Here is a 12762-nt window from a genome sequence, read left to right on the forward strand (position 1 = left end):
TCATATATAAAAACACGTTTAAAGTCGATTATTATTTAGCATCTGTTCTATGTTGAATATAGTGTATATTTAGAATTATTGTCATTTAAAATGTGATATTATACTGGTAAAAGGTCATAGTGTGAGCAGTACAATATTTGCCGGCGGGGCTTTTATTTTGTCTCGAGGTCTCCCGTCATGCCGTGTTTGTGTGTGTAGTGTTGCTGTGTCAGTGTGTGCAGGGATCGCTGTCTGTCTTCAGTAATAATGTCCGACAGGAGCGCATACAGACTGCGCTGCTCTCTCGCCGCGCACGAGATGGATGTCAGGGGCCTCGCCGCCGCCGCGTTTCCCGACGGAGCCTTTGTGTCCGTGTCCAGAGACCGAACCGCGCGGGTCTGGGTACCAAACCCAAGGTACATCACCAGCTTCCTCCTGCTGTCTCTGAGAACCGGTTTACTTTCCGTTTCGTTGCGTACTAAGCTTGAGTGGTTATAAGTTTTCTGAGTTAGTTAGTTAATGTATTGCGAGGGGATGCCAAATCAAGCGAAATTCGGCAAATCATAAGCATCATAGCTGAAAGGAAACTGACCGGGTTTGGTTTCCTGACGGCGACCGATCTATAAAAAACTATGAAACCTTAAAGGAGTAGTTCCCCCGAAATGAAAATGAAATCTCTTATAATTTTTTTCTGTGGAGCACAGCAGAAGATCAGGCACCCATTGACTTGAATCTTCTCCATACAGTGTGATTAAATCCTCTGCTTTTGTGATCCACAGAAGAAAGAAAGGTGGAATTTGGGGTGAACTGTCTCTTTAAACTTCACTGAGATTCAGTTCATTTCAATTCAACTCAGTTCAGTTTAGTGAAGCCTACCTACCTCAAACTATTGAATGGTATTGTAAACAGGATAAATAATACAAACACATTACTAACATCTGTTAATCTCTTGTTTTATTTCTTCTGCAGTGAAAACCAGGCTTTTACGGAGATGCACTGTATGAATGGCCACTCAAACTTTGTGTCTTGTGTGTGTATCATTGCTCCTAATGAAACATACCCCCGAGGACTCATCGCCACTGGAGGACACGACAACAATATCTGTGTGTTCTCACTAGACCGTCCAGACCCTCTGTTCACCCTCGAGGGTCACAAAAACACAGGTACCGTCCACTGCTAATGATGTATTACTGCGTGCAGGTTGTCTTGAAATGCCACTTGAATGATTTCTTGAGCCATACCTGCTGTTTTTTGTGTGTTTACAGTCTGCACACTCTCAGCTGGCAAGTTTGGCACAATACTAAGTGGCTCATGGGACACTACTGCTAGAGTCTGGCTCGGAGAGAAGTGCTTGATGACCTTACAGGTAAAGTGGGATGGTTCTTGGTTTCACCTTAGTAGTATCGCAATTTGGTTTATTGTGATTTATCACTAATACTGTAAAGCTGCTTTGACACAATTTGCATTGTTAAAAGCGCTATACAAAATAATAGTGACTTGACTTGATTTATCGCAAAAGCTGCCAATTAAAAAGATATATGCGCTGTGTTTCAGAGTGAAGCGTGGTACTGTGTTCTTTTGCAAACAAGCAGCTCATTATTATCATTATAGCTTACTATTATTTTATGATGATTTTGATATTTTTGTTGACACTTTAGTTGAAGCTTTTATGTACAAGGCATTATACAGGTATTCATAATTTATGTTCTAATGCACTGCATCTTTTCATAACTAATTGTAACCTAACATGAAATGTATTATAATATTTGCAGATTCCTAAAACTGTAAAATTGATTGATTGTCTTGTTTCAATGCATTATACATTATAAAGGTGCAACAATGAATAGAAAAGTATTATAATTTAATAAAACCTATTATAACTATAATTATATTTATCCATGAGATCATTTATTGCATTAAGAGGTGCATTACATAAAGGCTTCAAGTAAAGTGTTAATGATTTTTTACACTTTATCTATTGTTTTTCCTGCAAATCATGCAGCCCTACATCACAGATTTTCTTACATAATGTATTTTTTTTATTTTTCTCCCCACACTGTACCTTTAAGAGGGAGATCAGATATACTCACATTGCCTGCAGTCGATTTCAGTAGAGTGTGAGTAGGTGCTGACTGGTTTCTTGTGTACTTGCTGCTCCTCAGGGACACAGTGCCGCTGTATGGGCCGTAGTCATTTTACCAGAGCAGGGATTAATGCTGTCTGGATCAGCTGACAAGACCATCAAGTTATGGAAGGCTGGTCGCTGTGAGAAGACCTACACTGGTACATTGGTGCATTTGATACATCTTATGCTTTCAACAGTGAAGCAATGTTTATGTGATGCTGAATATAGACAGTGTGGCGCTTGTTTAGATTTAACAGATCTCCAGCAGAGGTCAGCAATAGTAAAGCTTGAAATGCAGTTTTTGACTGTGAGATATTTGTAATGTGTCTGTCCTGCAGGTCATGAGGATTGCGTGCGAGGGCTCGCAGTGATAAACGAGTTGGAGTTTTTCTCCTGCAGTAATGACGCCAGCATTAGACGGTGGATGGTGACGGGTGAATGTGTGCAGGTTTACTATGGTCACACTAACTATATCTACAGCCTTGCGGTCTTCCCTAATGGACAAGGTGCTTACTTTCAGTTTTGCAGTAGGTATGGTGCTTACATATTTGTGCATAAAATCTTAATTGTTTCCCATATTGTTCCCTTTTTTCCTGTTATAGACTTCATAAGCACAGGAGAGGACAGGACACTGAGGGTCTGGAGGAAGGGGGAATGTTCCCAGACTATCCGTCTTCCTGCCCAGTCAGTGTGGTGCTGCTGCATTCTGCCTGATGGAGACATTGCTGTGGGAGCCAGGTATTCTTACTGTTTCTGTTTCATATATCTAAACTATTTGCAGTTTATTATACTGCATGACCATGTCACATTTCTGTGAAGTGATGGCGTTATCCGCGTGTTCACCGAGAATGAAGAGCATGTAGCGAGTGCTCAGGACCTGCAGGCCTTTGAGGATGAGCTCTCCAAAGCCATCATCGACCCCAAGACTGGAGACTTGGGTGACATCAAGATAGAGGACTTGCCTGGCAGAGAGCACCTGAATGAACCAGGTGAGTGAATTGAGTTGTCTTGAACACAGGAAGTGTTTTCAAGAATGTGTAGTGTTATTTTTGTATTGTTCATATTTATATATTATTATGGGAACCCATGTCCGCCACTGAATAAAAAAAAAAAAAGGTAATTGCGACTTTTTATCTCAAAATACTCTCTTTTTTTTTTCCTCTCTGAATTGTGATATATAAACTCACAATTGCGAGTTATAAAGTCAGAATTGCAGGATATAAATGTGTAATTCTGCCTTTTTCTTACTCAGAATTGCGTGATATAAATATAACTCACAATTCTGACTTAATAACTCATGATTGCGAGTTTATATATCACAATTCTGAGAAGAAAAATCTGAATTGTTAGTTAGTGCTTTTCTTCAGTGGCGGAAACAGGCTTCCATATATTATAGTATTTATCTTGATTTAGCTTCATTTTTTTTATTTTAATTGTAGTTTTTGCAAATTTGCTGTGCACTTTTGTCATTTCTATTAGTTTTTGATTTTTATTGTCTGTTTAGTTTTCATTTATTTTTAGTTTTAGTAAATTTAGTACTTAAACTTATTTTAGTTAATTTCTAGTTGTCATTTAAGTCTTAAATAACTTTTTAGCTTCTTCAGATAACAGAAATGATTTTGTATAGTTTTAGTTAACTGTAACAACACTGAAAATGCTAAGCAAATATTTTTTGCTTATAATAGATTACTGTTTAGAAGTAAAAATATATATACTTCTAACTCTGCATTAAATATTTTATATACATAAATATGTATTGTATTTAATACATTATAATAAATATATTTTTATATTTTGCATACTATATCTTTGCTGTATATACCTTCTATACATTCTATTTGTGAAATATATTATATTATATTATATTATATAGGATGTAACCATTTTGCTCACTGTATTATTGTGTATGTGTAGGGAATCGGGATGGCCAGACACGGCTCATAAAAGAGGGTTCTAATGTTGAAGCATATCAGTGGAGTGTCAGTGATGGACGCTGGGTGAAGATCGGAGATGTAGTGGGCGGGTCTTCTCAGCAAAATTCAAAGCAAGTGATGTATGAAGGCAAGGTGAGACCCGTGGTATTTATCTTATAATTATCCAGTTGATTTTGTGCACAGTATGCAAGTATGATTTAGTCACTTTGCCGTCAACTGCAGTTTTTGTTCATAAATTGATTGATGTGTAACAATTTAGTATAGGGACCAGTTCTCACTATTAACTAGTTTCTTATTAGCATGCATATTACTATCAAATTGGCTGTTTATTAGTACTTATAAAGCACATATTCTGCATGACCATATTCTACATCCCTAATCCTACCCAATACCTAAACTTAACAACTACCTTACTAACTATTAATAAGCAGCAAATTAGGAGTTTGAGGAAAAAAAATCATTCTTAATGGTTTGTTAATAGCGAGAGATGGACCTTTAAATAAATTGTGACCAATTGATGCAAGTAATGTTTTTATGGTCAACACTTGTGGTAGTCTGTTGTGTGAGAGCTGTTAAATGTACTGTTAAATGCTGTTAAATGTACAGATGTAACTGTGTTAAAGAAGATGTGCTGTTCAGATCTAGAAACGCTCTTCATTAACTGCAAGCCGTTCTATTCGCCACGGGAGTTCTGCTCGTTCATTCTCGTGAGTGTCTACATTCCACCGCAAGCGCACGTGAGCACAGCTTTACAGAAACTCGCTGATCTGATCACAGAGAGTGAGCAACAACACCCGGACTCTGTTTTAATCATTCTCGGGGACTTTAATAAAGTAAATCTCTCCTGTGAACTGCCAAAATATAGACAGCACATCACATGTCCCACCAGAGACCGTAATATATTGGATCACTGTTACACAACAATAAAGGACGCATATCACTCGGTTCCACGAGCAGCTTTAGGACTCTCTGATCACTGTTTGGTTCATCTTATTCCGTCCTACAGGCAGAAACTTAAATCTGCAAAGCCTGTGTTAAGATCTGTTAAAAGATGGACTAATGAAACAGAGCGGGATCTACAAGCCTGTTTCTCTCTCACTGATTGGACTGTTTTTGAAGCCGCTGCCATCGATCTGGACGAGCTCACAGAGACTGTAACATCTTATATCAGTTTCTGTGAGGATATGTGCATTCCTAACAGGACTCATCTATTCTACAACAATGACAAACCATGGTTCACTGCAAAACTCAGACAGCTCCGTCAGGCCAAAGAAGATGCTTACAGAAAGGGGGATAAAGTCTTGTACAAACAGGCCAAATACACACTGGAAAAGGAGATCAGAGCGGCAAAGAGGAATTATTCTGACAAGCTCAGGAAAAAATTATCTTCCAGTGATCCTGCTTCAGTGTGGATGGGAATGAAGGATATCAACAGTTACAAGTCACCATCCCGCAGCACTCTGAGAATCAACACCTGGCAGACGACTTGAACGACTTTTATTGTCGTTTGAAAAGATCATGCCTACAGAGCAAACTGGTCTGTGGATGATGCAGTCAACATGGGACTGCACTTCATCCTGCTGCATCTGGACAGACCAGGGACTTATGTGAGGATCCTGTTTGTCCTGGCTGGTAAAATCACTCTGGACCCCTCACACCCAGCACACTCCCTCTTTGAACTGTTACCGTCTGGTCGATGCTACAGAGCTCTGTGCACCAGAACGACCAGACACAGGAACAGTTTCTTCCCTCAGCCTATCCATCTCATGAACACTCAACAATAAACGAGGAACACACAACTATAATACACTATCCATTCACCACATTCACTAATTTTATCTTTTTTTTTTTCATTTCTAATTTGCACATACTTGACCTGTACATACTGTACATAGTTGTCTATATTATATATTGTGTTTTTGCTGCTTTGTACATTGCCTTTTGGTTAATTGTTGTTATTCTTTTATTATCTGTGTCCTGTCCTGTTGCTGTCTTTCTGTTGCACTGTGGAGCTTCTGTCACTACAACAAATTCCTTGTATGTGTAAACATACTTGGCCAATAAAGCTCATTCTGATTGTCATTCTCATTCTGATTCTGAAATGTGCAATTTTGGTGCTGTCCAGACTCCAGAGGTTAAACTATAGTTGCAATCATGTTATAACCCTTGTGGTTTCCCTGCCTACAGGAGTATGACTTCGTCTTCTCTATCGATGTGAATGAGGGAGGTCCTGCCTTGAAGCTGCCTTACAATGTGGCAGATGACCCCTGGCTGACAGCTCATAACTTCCTGGAGAAGAATGACCTTAGTCCCATGTTCTTGGATCAGGTGGCTAATTTCATCATCGAGAACACTAAAGGCCACACTCTAGGCCCAGCCCCCGCCTCGACCGCAGACCCCTTCACAGGTAACCGGAACGATATACATTCACATATGCACACTTTGTTCAGCTGGAGGTCAATACTGAAGTGTGCTTCATATCCCTCCTGTGTTCTCAGGTGCGGGACGCTACATTCCAGGTTCAGGAGGTGGCGACCAAGGATTTGGCGCTGATCCTTTCACAGGTGGGCCTTTTTGAATATCTTTTGTTATTTGCTAATATGAAATCAAAGGTATGAGAGATGTTTATGTTTGTTTGGGCAGGGGCTGGACGATATATACCCGGGTCAGAATCCACAGGCACAGTGTCTTCAGGCGGAGCTGATCCTTTTACTGGTGAAATACATGCGATACATCCAGAGCACCACATGCATACATAGATCATGTACACTAATCTACCTCTCAATCATCTCTAGGTGGCAGTGCCTATTCCTCTTCTTCTGCTCTGAAAGCTACAACAAACATCTTCTTCCCCAATACGGATGGAGTTATGTTTGAACAGGCGAATACAACTCAGATTCTTGGTAAATTACACTTTTACATCAGAACTTGACTTAATCAAAGTCTTCGTTCTAGATGTAAGGTGGACCCCAGGCCTTTGGGCTCAAAGTTGGAAATAACAAAAAAGTACATAAAAAAAAAAAAAATAGTAATAGACACTATACCATAGTAATGCCATGTTAATAACAATGCACTCTTGGAAGCAGTGTTTTTTTTTATGTACTATTATAGTTTTACTAATATTTTGAATAGGTTTTATTAGTTTAAGTGTTTTTTTTGTTGTGTGCTTTTTCTAAGAAGTTTTTAAGTTTTGGTTTTAATTGATTTATTTTTAGGTGTTATAGCACTTCAATGAAAATTAGAAATGTTGCCTTGACAACTAGATGAAATAAATTAAGTTTATTTATATTATTTATCAATTAGAAAAGTGCCAGGGTATCTGACTTCATCTCTGGTGCCCTGTTGGCCAAGCTTCTGATTGGGTGGTCCAGGCCCCACTGGAGAGCTAGGTTGCGCAATCAGTGAAGACGTACTTGGTGACGATAACCTATCTGTATCCCTACTAGTGTTGGGCGATATGCTCAATTGTCATATCGTTCTATTGTCAGACTGTGAGATCGTGATGTGATGTTGTGCTAATTTTAATTATTTACTTAGTTTAATTGCCGGAAAGTGAATCAACGCCAGCGTAAGGCTAAAAGCAGCCTCATGTTTTTAATATGACTGAATTTGTATTTAACATGATAACAATTTAATAGAAACCATAGTAGGTTACTAATTGTAATGCTAACATTACCTCAGTTATTCAAACTGCAGCTACTAAAGGAACAAAGGACATTTACATTACCAAAGAACATCATCACTGACTTCAATCTAGCACGAGTTTATGCACTTTAAAAAACACTCCTGTTATAATCTGTGAAGCAATTTGCACTGTATGATGCATAAGTCTCTTATACTTGCATCGCATGTACATCTGCGCTTTGTTGTTTATGATAAGAGTAGGGATGCACGAGATCGGAATCAGCCGATAATGGATTTAAATGTAAATATCGGCATCGGCCTGATATGAAAAATTAGATCACGTCAGCAGTGTGGCTCATTCTTGAAGCAAAGTTTTGTCTGAATGATGATTAGATTCACTGTTTTGGATCACTGCATTTAATCTGTGAAAGCACGTACAGAATGATGCGTTCGGTGTGTGATAGGGTAAACAGTAATAGCATGTGCAGCGGCAGCAGTGACGGCCTTCCCCAGTCCAAATGCCTGTTCGGTAAGGAGTTTTAATCTGTATTGGGCACTGTTGGTCTACTTTGAATTAAATTAAAATTAAAATAGCCAACACAAATAACATTTAGACTGTGTTTCTGATTAAATAAAGCAGTAATTCATGTCACAAAATAATGAGTATATTATGATTTAAAGGTAATAAACTATAGTTTACATGAAAAAAAAATCACAAACATGATACTTATAATACATTATTTTATATATACTGATTTATTCGTTAATGTGTAATATGTTTTATTTTTTAAACAAATCATAAGCTCTAAAAGATTTTCAGAATTTCTACAGCTCTTTTGCTTTATACCAGGGGTGCCCAAACTCAGTCCTGGAGGGCCAGTGTCCTGCAGAGTTTAGATCCAACTTGCCTCAACACACCTGCCGCTAAGTTTCTAGTATGCCTAGTAATGCTGCGTCCCAGGCAACCCGTAACCCATGTTTTTCCAACCTTCTACCCGTGAAAGTGCACTGGAACTGCAGTCAAACCCGTGACTTCCCACCTGTGAACTCGTACTAGATCGATGTACTCCCAGTTCCGCGCTCTGACGTCACATACAGTATCTCACAGAAGTGAGTACACCCCTCACATTTTTGTTAGTATTTTATTATATCTTTTCATGCGACAACACTGAAGAAATGACACTTTGCTACAATGTAAAGTAGTGAGTGTACAGCTTGTATAACAGTGTACATTTGCTGTCCCCTCAAAATAACTCAACACACAGCCATTAATGTCTAAACCGCTGGCCACAAAAGTGAGTACACCCCTAAGTGAAAATGACTAAATTGGGCCCAAAGTGTCAATATTTTGTGTGGCCACTATTATTTTCCAGCACTGCCTTAACTCTCTTGGGCATGGAGTTCACCAGAGCTTCACAGTTTGCCACTGGAGTTCTCTTCCACTCCTCCATGATGACATCACAGAGCTGGTGAATGTTAGAGACCTTGCGCTCCTCCACCTTCCGTTTGAGGATGCCCCACAGATGCTCAATAGGGTTTAGGTCTGGAGACATGCTTGGCCAGTCCATCACCTTTACCCTCAGCTTCTTTAGCAAGACAGTGGTCGTCTTGGAGGTGTGTTTGGGGTCGTTATCATGTTGGAATACTGCCCTGCGGCCCAGTCTCTGCTTCAGTATGTCACAGTACATGTTGGCATTCATGGGTCCCTCAATGAACTGTAGCTTCCCAGACCATGACATTCCCACCACCATGCTTGACTGTAGGCAAGACATACTTGTCTTTGTACTCCTCACCTGGTTGCCGCCACACACGTTTGACACATCTGAACCAAATAAGTTTATCTTGGTCTCATCAGACCACAGGACATGGTTCCAGTAATCTTAGCTTGTCTTCAGCAAACTGTTTGCGGGCTTTCTTGTGCATCATCTTTAGAAGAGGCTTCCTTCTGGGACGACGGCCATGCAGACCAATTTGATGCAGTGTGCGGCGTATGGTCTGAGCACTGACAGGCTGACCCCCCACCCCTTCAACCTCTGCAGCAATGCTGGCAGCACTCATACGTCTATTTCCCAAACACAACCTCTGGATATGATATGCTCAGCGCACGTGCACTCAACTTCTTCGGTCGACTATGGCGAGGCCTGTTCTGAGTGGAACCTGTCCTGTTAAACCGCTGTATGGTCTTGGCCACCGTACTGCAGCTCAGTTTCAGGGACTTGGCAATCTTCTTATAGCCTACGCCATCTTTATGTAGAGTAACAATTCTTTTTTTCAGATCCTCAGAGAGTTCCAGTGACCAGTATGAGAGAGTGAGAGCGATAACACCAAATTTAACACACCTGCTCTCCATTCACACTGGAGGAGGGGGGGGGGGTGTGCAGCAATTGAGAATTTATTTATAGTTATTTTCAAAGCTTCAATGTACTGTCAAAAAACCTTCATTATTGTTTATTTAATTGTAACAAATAAGTTCTTGTTAAAAACTAACCAAAATTAAAAATATTTTGCTTATAATTTCTGCACAGGAGAGACTTGGTGTTGCTTCCAAGCAAAAGGAAATATATTGGTATCGGCCAAAATGAGTTGAAAAATATCGGCATATCGGATATCGGCAAAATCCAATATTGTGCATCCCTATATGAGAGAATTCGCACGAGAGATTAATTCAGTGAACGTGCACAATGAACAACAAAACTCCGCTGTTTCAGTGATGACTCATCTGAACGCCTCTAATTGGCCATTGGATTCATAAATTTAACAGAATCATGTGTGATTGGTTATAATGCGCAACACTGTAAAAATGCAGAAAAAGAAATATGCTGGAACAAATAAGATCTAATATTAAATAGATAGTATTACTAGCCTAATAATAATCTTGCTATAGTCAGTGGTATCAGCCACAGGTGATATCTTGAACTGTTGTTGATACATGATACTATCGTCTATCGGCAAAGCTCTAATGCCTACATAACATTTCCTCAATACCATTTGTAGGTAAGCTTCGGGAGCTCAATAACTCTGCTCCTGCGGACCGTAAACTGAGTGACGCAGCACTGGACTGTCTGGAGAAGTTGTTGCTTCTAGTTGCAGACCAGAAGAGTCATGAACAGCCCACGGCAGAACAGATCGGTGTTCTGTGGAGGACTAGCCACTGGCCTGAAGGTAAGGCATTGAGAATACTTAACCTACTTACATAAATAATTCACTATACTTAGACTTAAACAAAATAAGTCTAAGTATAGTGCTGGCAGGGGTGTTCAATCCTGTTTCTGGAGGGCTGAACAAGCTGAACAAATTCTTGAGTTTCAGAATAAGTTTAGAGTTGACAAAACCAAACAGATCCAACCTGGTTTAGATCAGGTTCAGCGAGCTCACGAAGCTCAATTTAAATGTTCTCTGACAACTTTATCCAGAGTTTGTGATTAACTCTGGAGCGAATGCATCTGAAAGAGTGGTATGTGCAGCAAACAGCGGAACATGGATAGCATCGGTTTGATTCACTTCTCTGCCAAAGATTAAGAGATGTCGTTAATATAATGAATTTTAATGAATAACAACAGACTTCTCTCTGGTGTGGTATATAAATAAAATACCTGTTTTTATAATCTGTTACACTTGGATGTGCTTCACAATACAGTAGAAAAGATCTGTTGCTACTTAGTCAATTAATCAGTCATCATTTCCCTCCTCAGAGATTGTCTTCCCAGTGTTGGATATCCTGCGTTTGGCTGTGCGCCATCCAGAAGTCAACGCCCAGCTTTGTGGTGGAACTGAAGGTGCCAGTCTTTGCAACCTTCTCTTGGGTCTCATGTCTCCTGAAGGCAGGCCCGCAAATCAGATGCTGGCGCTCCGCACTCTCTCCAACTGTTTCTCTGGGTCCCACGGCCGTGCTCTACTCTTGGGTCAGCGTGACGCAGTCCTGTCCCGGGCCGGAGATCTCCGCGTCGTCTCCAACAAGAACATCCACGTGGCGCTGGCTACCCTGGTGCTCAACTACGCTGGAAGGTTGTACGGTCAACCCACCGAGATTGAGGCAAAGGCACAGTGCTTATCAGTGGCCAGCACCGCCTTAGAGGTCGTACAGGACAAAGAGGCCATCTTCAGGCTGCTGGTGGCCCTGGGGACCACAGTGGCCGGGGACGGCACCGCAAAGGACCTTGCACGATCTTTAGGTGTCAACTCTCAGATTTCTAAATATGCCAGGGTCTCTGATCCGGCTAAAGTGGGCGAGTGCTGCCGACTAGTGCTTGATGAACTGCAGTGATGTTATGAAGGTGAACCAACTTCTCCTTCCATTACTACTCCTCCATGAGAAAAGCCCTCTTTCAGATCTCTTAAACCTCAATCTATATATCATTAGTTTGTATTTAAATTTTCACATTTTGATGCTGAATGGATCTAAATGAATGCATGATGTGAATAAACACTGGTGATCTGTTGAAATCTTTCCTAAAGCAAGGCTCATGTTATTGATGTAGATCAGTGGTCCTCAAACTTTTTGACTCGAATGCTCCATTACTCATTTAGGTTGCCCACAAGATATTCCCAGTGTTTGTGCTGTAATTATGACCAACCTGCTTGTTTTGGAGGGATGATTTCAGTTTCTGTCTTGATCTTGTGTTTTTAGCATTTTAAAGGGGTCATGTGATGCGATTCCAAGTTTTCCTTGCTTGGAGTGTTTTCCAAGTCTTTGGAGTGTTACAAGCTGTCCGTGCATAGATGAGATCCGTAAAGCTGCAAAGATTAAAGTCTCAAACCCAAAGAGATATCACTGTTTTGGGAGATTTGCATAACACCGCCCAAATGTTTACGCAAATAAAGAAAGCGTAACTTTTATTCTCGCTGTAGTATTGTTGCCGCCACCGCCATGTTGTGGAGACGCTGCGTGTTTCCAAATATGGTTAGAGGTATGTATTTTATTGCTTTGACTGCATCCCTTGTGAATGTTATATCTTTAATTTAAAAAATAAAAATAAAGTAAAAAATAAATTAAATATATGGTAAGAGGCGTAACATTTCCATCATGCGCTTGAGTTATTCGGCCAATCACAATGCTCTGGATAGCTGGCCAATCAGAGCACATCACGCTTCTCAGAACAA

At 40.2% G+C, this 12762-nt stretch overlaps 1 protein-coding gene across 1 annotated transcript; it reads left to right on the forward strand.

Moving 5' to 3' along the window:
• The first annotated feature begins 2 nt into the window (after nucleotides 1-2).
• Nucleotides 3-12622, forward strand: LOC306848211 (phospholipase A-2-activating protein-like). Its single transcript, XM_079382619.1, has 14 exons — nucleotides 3-395; nucleotides 949-1142; nucleotides 1245-1345; nucleotides 2142-2262; nucleotides 2443-2610; nucleotides 2707-2842; nucleotides 2924-3093; nucleotides 4019-4170; nucleotides 6226-6445; nucleotides 6537-6602; nucleotides 6682-6753; nucleotides 6834-6941; nucleotides 10657-10824; nucleotides 11355-12622. The coding sequence occupies exons 1-14, from the start codon at nucleotides 247-249 to the stop codon at nucleotides 11924-11926; spliced, it is 2397 nt and encodes a 798-aa protein (XP_079238745.1). The 5' UTR covers nucleotides 3-246; the 3' UTR covers nucleotides 11927-12622.
• The last annotated feature ends 140 nt before the right edge of the window (nucleotides 12623-12762 follow it).

The sequence above is a fragment of the Barbus barbus genome (assembly GCF_936440315.1).
Source record: "Barbus barbus genome assembly, chromosome: 1".
In the NCBI taxonomy this organism is placed as follows: domain Eukaryota; kingdom Metazoa; phylum Chordata; class Actinopteri; order Cypriniformes; family Cyprinidae; genus Barbus; species Barbus barbus.

Bases quoted from the DNA above. Each gene is read 5' to 3' on its own strand.
- LOC306848211 (XM_079382619.1), top strand. From the start codon at position 247: ATGTCCGACAGGAGCGCATACAGACTGCGCTGCTCTCTCGCCGCGCAC. The intron at 1,143-1,244 runs GTACCGTCCACT...GTGTGTTTACAG, and splicing joins CGAGGGTCACAAAAACACAG to TCTGCACACTCTCAGCTGGC. The intron at 3,094-4,018 runs GTGAGTGAATTG...GTGTATGTGTAG, and splicing joins AGAGCACCTGAATGAACCAG to GGAATCGGGATGGCCAGACA.